General features: G+C 33.9%; 1 protein-coding gene across 1 annotated transcript in view; it reads left to right on the top strand.

The window, feature by feature from the left end:
- LOC125860493 (uncharacterized) overlaps positions 1-7,167 on the top strand; it is an 8,732-nt gene extending 1,565 nt beyond the window's left edge. Inside the window, exons 2-5 of the mRNA XM_049540462.1 lie at positions 427-1,765; positions 3,467-3,736; positions 5,720-5,875; positions 6,647-7,167. Of these exons, the coding sequence (XP_049396419.1) occupies positions 427-1,765; positions 3,467-3,736; positions 5,720-5,875; positions 6,647-6,766 (1,885 nt within the window). The 3' untranslated portion in view covers positions 6,767-7,167. The remainder of the gene's footprint in view (positions 1-426; positions 1,766-3,466; positions 3,737-5,719; positions 5,876-6,646) is intronic.
- Positions 7,168-13,505: the final 6,338 nt, after the last annotated feature.

Genomic DNA, 13,505 nt, shown 5'->3' with positions numbered 1-13,505 from the left:
ACAACAACAACAAACCCAGTGCAATCCCACCAGTGGGGTTTGGGGAGGGTAGGATCTCTAGGGGGAGGGGGATATGAGATGTCTGTGGGGGGAGGGGGGGGACCATAAGAAGGGTTCATTGACAACAAACCCAGTGCAATCCCACAAGTGGGGTTTGGGGAGGGTAGGATCTATGCATACCTTACCCCAACCTTTATGGGGAAGAAAGTTCCTGTGGCACTGTCAAATATTTAAGAGAAGTTAAAACGTGGAGGGAGCATAGCTGTTCTTGAGTTATTTTTGATTCCATTAGTGAATTCCTAATGGATTTTGTTCTCGCGTATTGATTATTTTAATAGTACTTAATTTGCTTTTGAATGCCTTGGTCTTTTGTTGTCTCTGAATGCATTTTGTAACTCGCAATTGTAATTTTGACTGTTAATGCAGATTCTTTAGAATAGGTAGTATTAAAAGAGTTGCACAATCCCTTGAAAAAAGTCAGAGAAGTGCCTATTTAGGAGAAAAACATGGATTGCTTGGTAGGGTTGGGATATGTTCTTCAAAGTGCAGATTTTATGGACAATACACATCTTCTGCTAGAGGATATGCTTCATTTACTGGGTACAGAGTACAAAACAGTATGCTCAACAATTTTCACAAGATACAGTCTGCCACTTCGTCGAGCAATCCTAAAGCACATCATACTCGACTTGCTTGGAGGAGGTTCTTGCTGATTTCTTTTTACAGGGGAAGAACTTTTATTCCGTTAAGTAGAATTGCTCAAGCAGTTAGTTTGGCTCTGTGCCGCTCTGCAGTTGTTGTTCCTGGTATATTTGCCTTAAGATATGGAAAGAATGTAGCAGTGGCAGAGGCAGAGGCCATGCCGGTTGTGGACCTTTCCTCGCCAAGGAATACATTTTATCTACGTGCACAAGATAGTCATGTCTTATTTACTCGACTAATCCTTTCAGCATTTGAAGGTGCTTTTCTTTTGGTGAGAGCTTTTTATTTGGCAATCCTGTTCTCTCCAAGCATTGCAATGGCGCCATTTGCAGAAGTTCTGGGACCTAGGTACAGGAAAATATGGCTTCAGGTTGTTCACCGGACTCTTGAAAGAGCAGGTCCAGCATTTATAAAATGGGGCCAATGGGCGGCTACACGGCCAGATCTGTTCCCAAGAGACTTGTGTGCTGAGCTGTCAAAGCTTCATTCAAAAGCTCCTGAACATAACTGGGCCTACACAAAAAAATCTGTTGAAAAAGCTTTTGGTCGCAAGCTTTCCGAAATTTTTGACAATTTTGAGCAGACCCCTGTAGCATCTGGAAGTATAGCTCAAGTGCATCGTGCTTCCTTGAAGTCTAGATATCCTGGTCGTGAGAACAAGCCCATGAAAGTGGCAGTGAAGGTTAGACACCCTGGAGTTGGTGAATCAATTAGAAGAGACTTTGAGATTATCAATGTAGTTGCAAAATTGTCAGGGTTCATACCATCACTTAAGTGGCTTAGATTGGATGAAAGTGTCCAGCAATTTGCTGTCTTTATGATGTCACAAGTTGACCTAGCAAGAGAAGCTGCCCATCTAAGTCGTTTTATTTATAATTTTCGAAGATGGAAAAATGTCTCTTTCCCTAAGCCTGTTTATCCATTAGTACATCCTGCCGTGCTGGTGGAAACTTTTGAGGAAGGAGAAAGTGTCGCCCACTATGTTGATGAACTTCAGGGTCATGAGCGACTTAAGAGTGCTCTTGCTCATATTGGAACTCATGCACTTCTCAAGATGCTTCTGGTAAGTTTTTCTTTGATGTACTTTGTTCGAATTGTTTGTATTATCATGGATTTGTTTGTGGTTCATCATATAGTAATTGGTTTCTTAAAATTTGTCTTTTTTTTAAATTATGTGCCACACAACAACGCATTTATCTTCTTCTCTTTTTTTCCCCAAAAAAGCAACAACAACAACATACCCAGTGAAGCCCCCAAGGCCTAGCTCGAGTGGCAAAAGGTGGAGGATTTGTGGCTTAGGTCGCAGGTTCAAGCCCCACACCATGCAAAGCGAAACCCGGTATTTAAGTGGAGAAGGGTAGAGGGGCGGATCCATTATCCACCGAATTTAGAAGGTTGTGATTGGTCCAAAGGGCGGGTCACATACGGATTTTTCGGTTATAAAAAAAAAACATACCCAGTGAAATCCCACGAATGGGGTTTCCAAAAAAGCAAGAAGCTAAAAGGTGTATAAGAATACTAATCAATATGGCGTATAAGAATTCTCAAAACTTTTCCACATGCTGTAAACTTCGTTAAAACATGACATAAATAAAGCTAATTTGATATTCCTTAGTATTATTGGTTTCTTTTTTCTTTTTTCTTTATACATAAATCTTTGATGAGTATTGGACTCATATATGGGTCTATACACTCCAAGGGGTTGTTTGGTAGGGTGTATAAGAATACTACTCAATATGGTATATAAGTAATGTTGGAATTAGTTGTGGATACCTGCACCCAAAGGTGTGGCCTAGTGGTTAATGAAGTGGCAGAGAGCTATGAAGTTTCAGGTTCAAATCCCAACAGAGACAAAAACACTAGGTGATTCTTCCATTATGTTCTAGCCTTGGTGGACAGAGTTACTTGATACCTGGTGTTGGTGGGAGGTGGCAGGTATCCCGTGGAATTAGTCGAGCCCATCACCACGGGCATCCAAAAAAAAATTAGTTATGGTTACCTCTATCTCAAAAAGTAATGCTGAGATTAGTTATACATATATCATTTTTTATTGATTGTTTGGGTTGTATGAAATGACTAGGGTGTATTAGAATAGGATAGTATTGAATAGTCCTATTAGAATAGGAATTATCCCCCATATTGTTATTGTCATAGTTTACTATGTATAAGAATAGTGTGTATTAGTAATACATTGGTTGAAGACGTTTCCAAACAGTGGATTGGATAAATACCAAAGCTGATGAACATATTATTTTCTCTACTACCTCCAACCAAATGACCCCTAAGAGCAAATAATGTTATATGTTTGTGCAAAGATACCCTATATGCTCTTGCTTGATGTCCATTCATTAATGCATGTGCATATGTTATTGGTTATTCAGATATATTCCTTTTTGCTCATCTCACGTTTCTTCTGCACAAGATAATGAACAGCATTTGTCTTCGCATCAAGAAGTTACTTTCTTCCTATATGTTCAGGTGAAGCTTATAACTGGCTTCACCCTAATGCTCTCAAAGTTGCTTCCAAATAAACTCACTTTGAGATATATGCTGTAGCTTGTACACAGGCGCAAGTGGCAACCTACTAATTATTGAGAGTGGGCAGAATGCTGAGTTCTTTACTATTTTGTTGCTCTTCACATGGTCTTTTCATGCTAGTATATTATGTGAAAGCTTAGATGTAAAATTGACCTAATAAATGGAAAGCGGAGATGTGTGTGTTTGTGTGAGAGATATTTTACTAAGGTACACTTCTTTCTTTCAGGTTGACAATTTCATGCATGCAGACATGCATCCAGGAAATATTCTTGTCCGTGTACCAAAGCACAAGTCCTCTCAGAAACGTATATTCAAGTCAAAGCCACATGTGATTTTCCTTGATGTAGGCATGACTGCTGAACTTTCTCAGAATGATAAGTTGAATTTGCTTGAATTCTTTAAGGCTGTTGCTCGTCGAGATGGTTCCTCTGCAGCGCAGTGCACTTTAAATCTATCAAAGAAGCAGAATTGCCCTAATCCAGATGCCTTCATTAAGGTAAATTTCTTACTCAATTCAAAATTTCTTTTCTATTTCAAGGCGATTCTCAAAGACATGAATTAGAAATTTGGATATGCTTGTTTCTATTTACATAGTGACATTTGTTTTTGGACTGGTTTAACCAAAAGTACTTTGACTAGTTAGCTATCCTTGAAAATAAAGTTCAATGAAGCAATACCATTAGAATTGATATGCTGGTTATTACTTTATGAGAAATTGGGCTGAATCTCCAATATACGGGTGCGGAGACATGGTTTCCCTGTTCTCTAAATGGCTTTTTCTCTTTTAGGAAGTTCATCAATATGCCTTCTGGGTGTCAGCATTAGGGAGTTGTCCTGAATGTTTACCCTTGGTAGAAGAGCATGCCAAACTTCTTTTTTGTTTTGTTGATAAAGTAAGAGCATGCTATACTAATTAAAAGAGAAAGTCAAAGGGGTAAGGAAAACTAGGATGCAATGTGCCAGAACCTTGACGTTGCTTTTCTTGCCATCATGAAATCCTCATCTACTCCGGTCTCCGGGTTTCGACTTGCAATCAATTAGTCCTTTACTCGACACTGGTGTCAAAGGAAGAGCACAACCTAGAACTATATATGGAAGATCATGATTACTGGGCATTGTAGTCAATGTCATATCCATATCCTTCCAAGTGACAGCAACTAGTGACCACTTCTTATAAACATCCTGCAGAGCCAAATCCAATTATATTCTCTTTGTGTTCATGATGTCGGGAAAGTCAGATGCACAGAGATAGTGGTGACTTTATCAGTTCACATACTGGTGTAGATAATTGTGAAATCAGCTCGCTTGCTGCTTATCTCTTGGAATGCTCTGGTTATAATGAATGGTGAAAACATGGTTTTCTTATAACATCCTTGAACTGCTAAAATGTTCCTTTAAAAAATGATCTATTTTTTTCCAAAAACTTCCTACATCATTGAGGAAATTGTAGAAAGAGAAGTTGTTAGGGAGTAAAACGTTTTGGCTGACAGACTATCTCAGATAGGACTAAACTCTGCAAGTATGGATGCAAATATGCTACAACTTTTTGAGCTACCTCCATCGTTGGTGGCTACTTCTCTTGAAGATGATAGGATAGGAATGTCTTCCTGGAGACGGACTAATCATAGAAGCTCTTCAGTTGTACTAGTCAGCATTTATCTAACTTCCAACGGGTTGAAAATATTAGCACTGCTACTAATACCCCTGCTCCCCCTATGTTAATACCTTTTCACCAAAAAATAAAAGAAAGAGAAGTTGATACATAAACGAAATAGGTTATCGGGTGAAACTTTGCATCTGGTCTTTTTAGGTTTTTTTTTGTTTGGGGGGTGAGGGGTGAGTGTAGGGGTGATTGGGTCCAAAGTTCAAGAAAAGATTTATGGACCGCCAGAATCTCGAGACAATTTCTTATTGTCAAAAACTCTCCGAATCCTTCTTCCCTAGAATTTTTTGAATATTTCAGGAGGCCCCTTTTCGTACAGATGCTCATAGGTGAAGGAGGCCATCCTTTGCTCCTGTCAGCTGGATCAAAACCGTGTTCCAATGTGCAAGGCCCTCTCCTGAAGAGGTCAAATAGTCATGATCCATTCATATTACTTTTGTCTTATGGACTGTGTCTAGCGACGGGTGAATCCTATCCTGTACCTGAACTGGATTTGGATATTCAATTCAACCACACTATCCTACATGGAAGTTTAATGGTCTTGGGACATAATTTCCCTGGATTTTAGACTCCCTTTCTCTTTAACCAGCGATTCTCTTAGTTCCGATATATATATATATATATGTGTGTGTGTGTGTGTGCGTGCACGTGTGTGTTGTTTCCATTATTTTTGATTCATTGGTGTTAGTTCTCATACCCCTAGTCCTAGAAATATATGATTGTATAATGTCTTTTTATATCCACTGCCAGTACATCTGTTTTGCTTAGGATTTGTGCCAGTACATCTTTTTTAGTCTCTGTCTTCTTATTATACAGGAAGTGAAAGAGTCTTTTGATTTTTGGGGGACTCCGGAAGGAGATTTAGTCCATCCTGCGGACTGCATGACGCAACTACTTGAACAAGTTAGGCGTCACAGAGTGAACATTGATGGCAATGTGTGCACTGCGATGGTTACAACTTTAGTCCTGGAGGTAGTTACTTTCGATATCACTTGAGCTTATATTTTTAGATTATAAATAATTAATGAGTGAAGGTAAAAAACACACCTAAAGTATCCTGATTTTTTGAGTTTCAAACCTGAACTATCATGTGTACGAGTTTCCTAGCTGTACTATAACTAACTGTTTATCAAAACACATCTCAACTATGAGTTGTTCTCTTTTCCTACCTGAACGATGGTGATATTTCAGGTAGGAAAAAGGAATAACTAATGGTTGAACTATTTTTTGATAAAATAGTTGATGAAAGTTCAGGTAGGAAACTCAAAAAACCGGTATACTTTAGGTGTGTTTTTGACCCTTCACTCATAATTAAATGGACTCAGAATTTTTGCTTTTCCGTAGTTTAGGATGAACGGGTAATTATAAAAGCTACTCCCTCCATTTCAATTCGTTTGTCGTACCTTCCTTTTTAGTCTGTTTCAAAAGGAATGCCTCTTTCCTTTTTTGGCAACATTCTAGCTTTCTACATGGCGTGTTTAAGGCCACAAGATTGAAGGGCATTTTGGTACATTTTACATATCTTAGTTAAAAATTAGAAGATTCAAAAGTCTTTTTTACTTAAACTCCGTGTCAAGTCAAATCTAGATAAACAAATTGAAACGGAGGGAGCACATGGCACTACCAATGATTACTTGACCGTACCCTTCGTCACTCTCTACCTGTGGACAACAAAGGGAATAAACCCTAATGAATATTATTGCTTCCGTACCATACGTGACACTGTTAATCTTGTCGCTGCAGGGCTGGCAACGGAAACTTGATCCAGATTACAATATAATGCACACACTACAGACCTTGCTTCTCAAAGCTGACTGGGCAAAGGATCTTTCCTACACAATCGAACAGGTCATGGCTCCATGAAACTTCCCTCGTGTTACTGCAAACAAATCGTCTCACGAATCGTGATATACAATACACAAATGTATATTTTAGCCCCAAAAGACCAAAATCATGTCTCTAGTTTACATTTTAACCGATTTAGATAGCCACATATCTGCCTCACAAGATTTTGTTAGTGAAAAGAAATCTTTTATATATATATATCGATCACCAATAATACTGACCTTCTGGAGCTTGACACTTGCGGCAACAATGGCAAAAGGAAGTGTAGTATCTTCCTTAGTTAATTCATTGATTTTTCGTATTTTTTTTCTCCTTTTCTCATAGTAGTTTTGTCTAGGGAAAAGGAGGACGAAGACGTTAAAATTTTGTTCTCATCCCTACAGTTTTCCTCTCAATGTATGTAATTTTTCTAGTTTTTGTTGTGCTTTATTATTCAATATTAGAAGAAAAAAGATAATTTTGTGTGAAGCTGTTAATTGTTGGTTGCTATTGTTAAGCTGTTGAAAGAACTAAACGTACATATGAGTTGTGTCTATATAATGCTTTCCCCATTGCTTGTTATGTCCTCTTCACTTCTGTATTTTCTTTTTCAAACTGCTTTGGTATGCGTTATTTAAGTTGAGACTCTTTCGGTAACAATCTTTTTACCTCCACGAGACATGGGTAAGGTTTGTGTACACTGTATCCCCATGCTTTACCTTTGATATTACATTGGATATAATAACAAGAAGCTTTATGCAAAATTGATACAATTTGGTTGGCTCGATATGTTGATGTGCACTAAAATCTTTTGCATTCACTATGACACTTGGAGTTTGTTATACTTCCTAGCTCCTAAAGGCATTGGTATAGTCTCCAGGCTTAGGGATTTGTGACTTAGGTCACAAATTTAAGCTCTATATTGTGCAATTTACGCCTCGTATTTAAGTGGAAAAGGGTGTAAGGTGAATGAATTATGCTCAAGTTTTGAATGTTGTGGTCGGTTATAAAGTAGGTGTCAAGCCTTTCTGTTGATATGAGTTTTTGGGAAAGACTAGTATGTTATCCTTAGAGTAATTTTTATATGTTGAGCGATCATCCTACAATTGAAATACGCAATGTTAAACTTCGTATATTAGATAGTAGATGATGATTATTTGCATTTGGTGTTTATACCAAATCAATAAGTACATGACACATGTTATTATAATATACTCTTTTCACTATATACCACTTTTTTTTCCATATATCCTCATGTAATATAAAAATCATTTCATATTTTTATTCTGCTTCTTTCTAATAATTTATGTGCCAATATCTCTGTAATGCGTATGTAAAAGCTCTCGAAAAAACACTTATGATTACAACAATTATGAATTTCCTAATAAACACAATATAAACAAATAATAAATTAGTTCCTATCTAATCCTCCTCAAAATACATGTGAAAAATAATCATACAACAAATTTCATATTATTTAAAAAAAACAAAACAAAATACCTATCTAAAAGGGAACCTTGGAGAAATAGTGCAATATTGTCTCAGTGTGATCCTGATATTTACGTCAGGATAAGCTGTCTATATTGTACCCTTCAGGTGCAAGCAACTCTTCTTCGAACCATGTGTAAAGAAGGGATATTTCAGGAACTAAACTATCCTATCTTCTACGAAAAAATGTCTTACCCTCAGCATCTTCATTTACGATACAAAGAACTTGTTTAGGAGGATCATTTCTCCAAATTTGTGGTTTTTTTAAATGATGTCCTAATTGTGCAAATTTATCTGCAGCTCGATTTCCTTCTCTAAAAACATGTGTTACAATACAACTTTTAATTTTAGGAATAAGTAAATTTATACAATTTATTTGTTTTTGCACTTCTACACATCTAACAACTCTTTTTTGTACAATAACTTCAACCAATGACTTAGAATCTCCTTCAAGCCACACTTCTTCCCAACCATTTTCCAGTATTAACTCGAGGCCTCTAGTTAAAGCAGCTAATTCAGCAATTGTGCTATTAGATTTTCCGATTGATTCAGCATATCCTAATAAAAATTCGGCCTCGTGGTTCCTGAAAATACCTCCAATGCTTGATTTTCCTGTTTTGCATTTGCATGATCCATCAAAATTTAATTTTGTCCATCCTATTTTTGGTTTTTGCCACGATACTGGAATTAAATTTGAACTTTCCTTGTGCCAATTTCTTAGAAGTAATTGAAATGGCTTTTGATGAATCGCACTTTGATATCCCAATATTCTAGAAGTATACAACATTTTTTAAATATTTTTTTTTGGTTTTTTTGCCTACTTTTTTGAATAATCATTAGGAGGGAAGAAACTGTAAAAACTAAAAAAAATTAAAATTAATCTTGGATGAAAAAAAATAGCTCCATGATAAAAAAAAATTATGTCATGATGAATCCTATGATTAATGAATAAAATATTGCAAAATCAAAAGTGATCCTAGTTATGCTTACCCTTTATAGGAGGAAATGAAAATTGTAAAATAAAATCAAAAAGATTAATTTCAAATGAAAAATATAGTCCCATGAGCAAATATTGCAGAATTAAAAGTGACCCTAGTTTTGTATACTTTTATATGAAGAAATGAAAACATAAAAAATAAAATCAATTTTTTTTTAATCTCGGATAAAAATTATAGTTCTATGAGGAAAAACTCCTTTCATGATAAAACTTATGACCGATGAAGAAAATATTATGGAATGAAAAGTGACCTTAGTTTACAATCAGATGAATGAACCACCGGAGAAGCTTGTGTATGCATGAAAGTTGGTTTAGTTTCTCAAAATTATGAATACAAAGAACATGAGGATGCAATATACATTAAGACATTTAAATTAAGCATGAAAAAAAATAATGAGATCATCTCTTAAACAATAATGAAGATATAAATATGTATTTTTTGCATGGAGGAGTTTGAGTGCAATGAAAGGAAGGTAAATTATTCATTTTTGAGTTATGAAGGCAAGGCAAAGAATTGAACTTTTCTTGAAAGATTTATGAATAAATATTCTATAAATTAAGACCATTATATATATGCAATGGAAAATCAGCCATCATTTAGTGGACTTGTTTAAAACTTACTAGTTACCATTTATATTTAACTGTCAAAAAGAAATAGTTAATGATTCTTAAAAAAACATCAAGAATATTCATTTTTTGTGTTTATGGTGGTTAAATATATAACCCTAATAAATAGGAGATTTTACACATTATCCATTCATTTTTGTTAAGTTTTCAAGAGTAATATTTTAAAAAGCCTAGATTTGTTTCGAAATTGACGTTTAAAGGACATCGCGATCATTGGTAGAGCTAGCTTGTGGGGAAATGCGTTATTTGAATCCTTTCGATGATAAATTATATGCGTAAAAGAGGTAAACATTTATTATATATGTTTGCTATATATATAAAATAAAATGTTGAATCACCTTAGCATAGGAGAATATTCTAGTTTAGTGATAAAATTGGTTAAAAAATCATGTAACCAAGATTATTGTCGAAATACCAAAATCTCTTACTTGGTGGTATATATATGTGATGTGTCAAGTAGTAATAAAGTTTAAGTGGTATATATCGTCTGTATAAATAATAAATTTCAGATATACACCAACCAAGCTATTAAAATATCTCTCTTATACACTTATTATATGTTTGCCATATACTGAGAACACACCGACAACAATTACAAACTATTAAGATTATTTTTTTATAGTTAATATATAATCAATGGGTATGATCATTATACACCTCTTTTAACAATAAAAATTGGAGCAAGAGAAAGAGAAATGGGGGAGGGGATTACAAGATGGAGAATCGATCCTCACCAAAAATGTGAAAGTTCATATAGACAACCAATCGAGCTATTAAAATCTCCCTTATATACTTATTATATGTTTGTCATACATTGAATATACACCGACAATAATTACAAACTATTAAGATTTATGGGAGTAATTTTTTTTTATAAAAAAATCTAGCTAAAATTGTTGTTAAGATCCCAAAAACTTTGTGACAAACTTGTATAAGATTGGGCTTTTATAGATCATTGTATAGCCCACTATATGAACGAAAGGCCTTTGGACTCAATTATGTGGATCGTATTGAACAAAAAATCTCTTTTTTGGGACATAAATTTATATTTTCGTATCATAATATTTCATAAGAAGCTATGACTTGTGCCACGAAAGAATTTATGTCCTGCTAGACATAAGGTTGATTTCTAAATAAGTTTTTCGTATTTCGAGTAGGGTTGTTTTTGGCCAAATTTATATTTCCACATTAGTGTATGTCATATTCATATTAACTTTTCAAATGGTGGCAATAAAATCATATCAGACTCGAAAATCTGGGCATCCCACCTTAGAGTGTGTTTAGTATAAACGTTTTTCAATTTTTTCATATTTGATCCGTCAAAATATTTTTTCTAGATAAACAAATTTCTTAAAATTGAGGGAAGTGATTTTCCAAATAGGAAAAATAAGTTCAACATACCACATTCCGATCTCATTGTCTCCTCCCCACCCTCACCATCCCCAAATCACAATTCCCCACCCCATTCCGCTCATACACTATTTTATCAGATTACATATAAATATTTTTGAGATAATATATTTTTACTTACTTACCAAATACTAAATTTAAATTAAAAACTCACTTATTTTTTCGCAAAATATTTTCTATGAAAATATTTTTACACCCCTAATTTTTACCTCTTGGAGTACAATTGCATGAGGTAAGCTTGTCGTCATGCAGCCATCATTTGCAACATTAGGGTAATTAATCAGTTTAAAAGAATGAACCCCTCCCCCNCCCCCCCCCCCAAAAAAAACCCCGCCACTATATTGCTTAATCAAAATTAACACTCAAAGTTAAATTTGAGTAATTTAATTTGATATTTTAAACTTAAAATTTTAATATTAAAAAAATCATACAAAAATTACTATAAATTGTAATTTTCATAAAAAATATATTTTAAAATATTGATCAAAGTTCATACTCTTTGACTTTCAAAAAGAAAATTACGACAAGGAAAAAGGAACGAAAAAATAACAATGTAATAAATGATAACAATATATCATAAATTTTAAAAGTCGTTAATCTTTCATTTTCTAATTTCCTATCCCGTTAAATAACATCGCATAATAAATTGAGACAGAAAATATTTATAAGCAAACTTTCAATCCCCATGACTGGCCATTATACATAAAAATAAAGTTGAATATAAAATAAAAATAAGAGTGAAATAAAAGTGAGAAAAGTAAAAAAAGATATCATGATGGTGCTATCTTCATAGGGTGAAAGCGTGAAGGCAAAGAAATTCACCACTGTCTTGTCCTCTTATCCTTGACCACATACAAATTTGTGAAGCACATAAAAAAAATTAAAAATTATCGAGTATTCGAAATTTATTGATCTGATTAATTTAAATTCTACATATTACTCATTAAAGGGAGACATATCCCCGCTCGCAATATACATTCAGATTCGAAATCTCTTATTACGGGTGTAGAAATCTTGCAATAAGTTTGTTCACATGGAGTTGTTTAAACATTAGATAGTGCTCACCACATTGTATAATTACAAGGAACTATAGTACTTTAGCATAGTATAATTGATCAAGTTAATTAATTAACTCTTAATTAAAACAAATTGTTTATTAATGTGAAAATTGTACTCAACAAGTAAACATGTGTTACTTGACAAAGTCATTTTGAACTTTATTTTCTACTTTCACAAGAATCAATAAATTTTTATAACAGTATCATTCTTTTATAGACAGGAAAAAAAGAAAAGAAAAAGAAAGAAAGAAAGAAAAAGGAACAAATATGATACAAAAAAAGTATACATTAATCTTTTTATAGACAACTTGCATCATGCGTATGAATGAATTGAAGCTGCTACTACTAAACTTTTTAGGCTATTTCAATTCGCGCGTGAAGGTGGTTAATTGAATATCCTTTATGAAAAAATTATATCGAATATATACATAAAGGTGGATCTAAATAGAATTGAGCGCTATTATATGATTTGTGTTCGAGTCAAGACTATATCATTTTCTTTTTTTAGAATATATACATAAATGTGTAGATGTGATAAATTTCAAACAGATAATCTATGTAGGTAAAGTGGTGTCAAAATCATCAGTCTGCGAGAGCAAAGTTCATCCAATTATGCTATATAATTTTATATTTATACAGTATAAGTACATCGATATCTATAGGTATTAAATAGTTTTTTAAGATAAAATAGTATTATGAAACAAACTTTAGATCCATTCATGATTGTTGAGTTGAGCTCTACTAGCTAGATCATCAGCCTCTTCATCATTATGTCTTATGATAAGTGACTTATCAATGGTCCTAGAAGGAATAGTAATAAGATAATATATGTTGTAAGATTTTTGTTAGAGTTAAATATTTTTATATTTTTGTGTGATGTTGATCATGTTAGGTTAAAATAGTAAAAAAAATAATTTGAAAAGCTTTATACCATTAATTTTTTTTTACATTTTATGTATAATTTTCTAATCTTTACAATTACTAAAGTTCAAACATCAAATTATTTTCTCCTTGAATTAAGTTTCACATGTCCGTCAATAAATTGATTCACGAGTTAATTTTGAGATTTGTTATGTGTCATGCATGCACATCAATCGTAATTGAGCATTTTTTAATTTGATATGATAAAAATTGTAAATTAAGTTCACACTATCGATCACTCTGACATTTTTATACAGTTTCATCAAAATCATTAGCA

The sequence above is a fragment of the Solanum stenotomum genome, chromosome 3, assembly GCF_019186545.1.
Source record: "Solanum stenotomum isolate F172 chromosome 3, ASM1918654v1, whole genome shotgun sequence".
Classification (NCBI taxonomy): Eukaryota; Viridiplantae; Streptophyta; class Magnoliopsida; order Solanales; family Solanaceae; genus Solanum; species Solanum stenotomum.
Note: the sequence above shows the minus strand (reverse complement) of the source record. Positions and strands in the feature narration are given on the sequence as shown.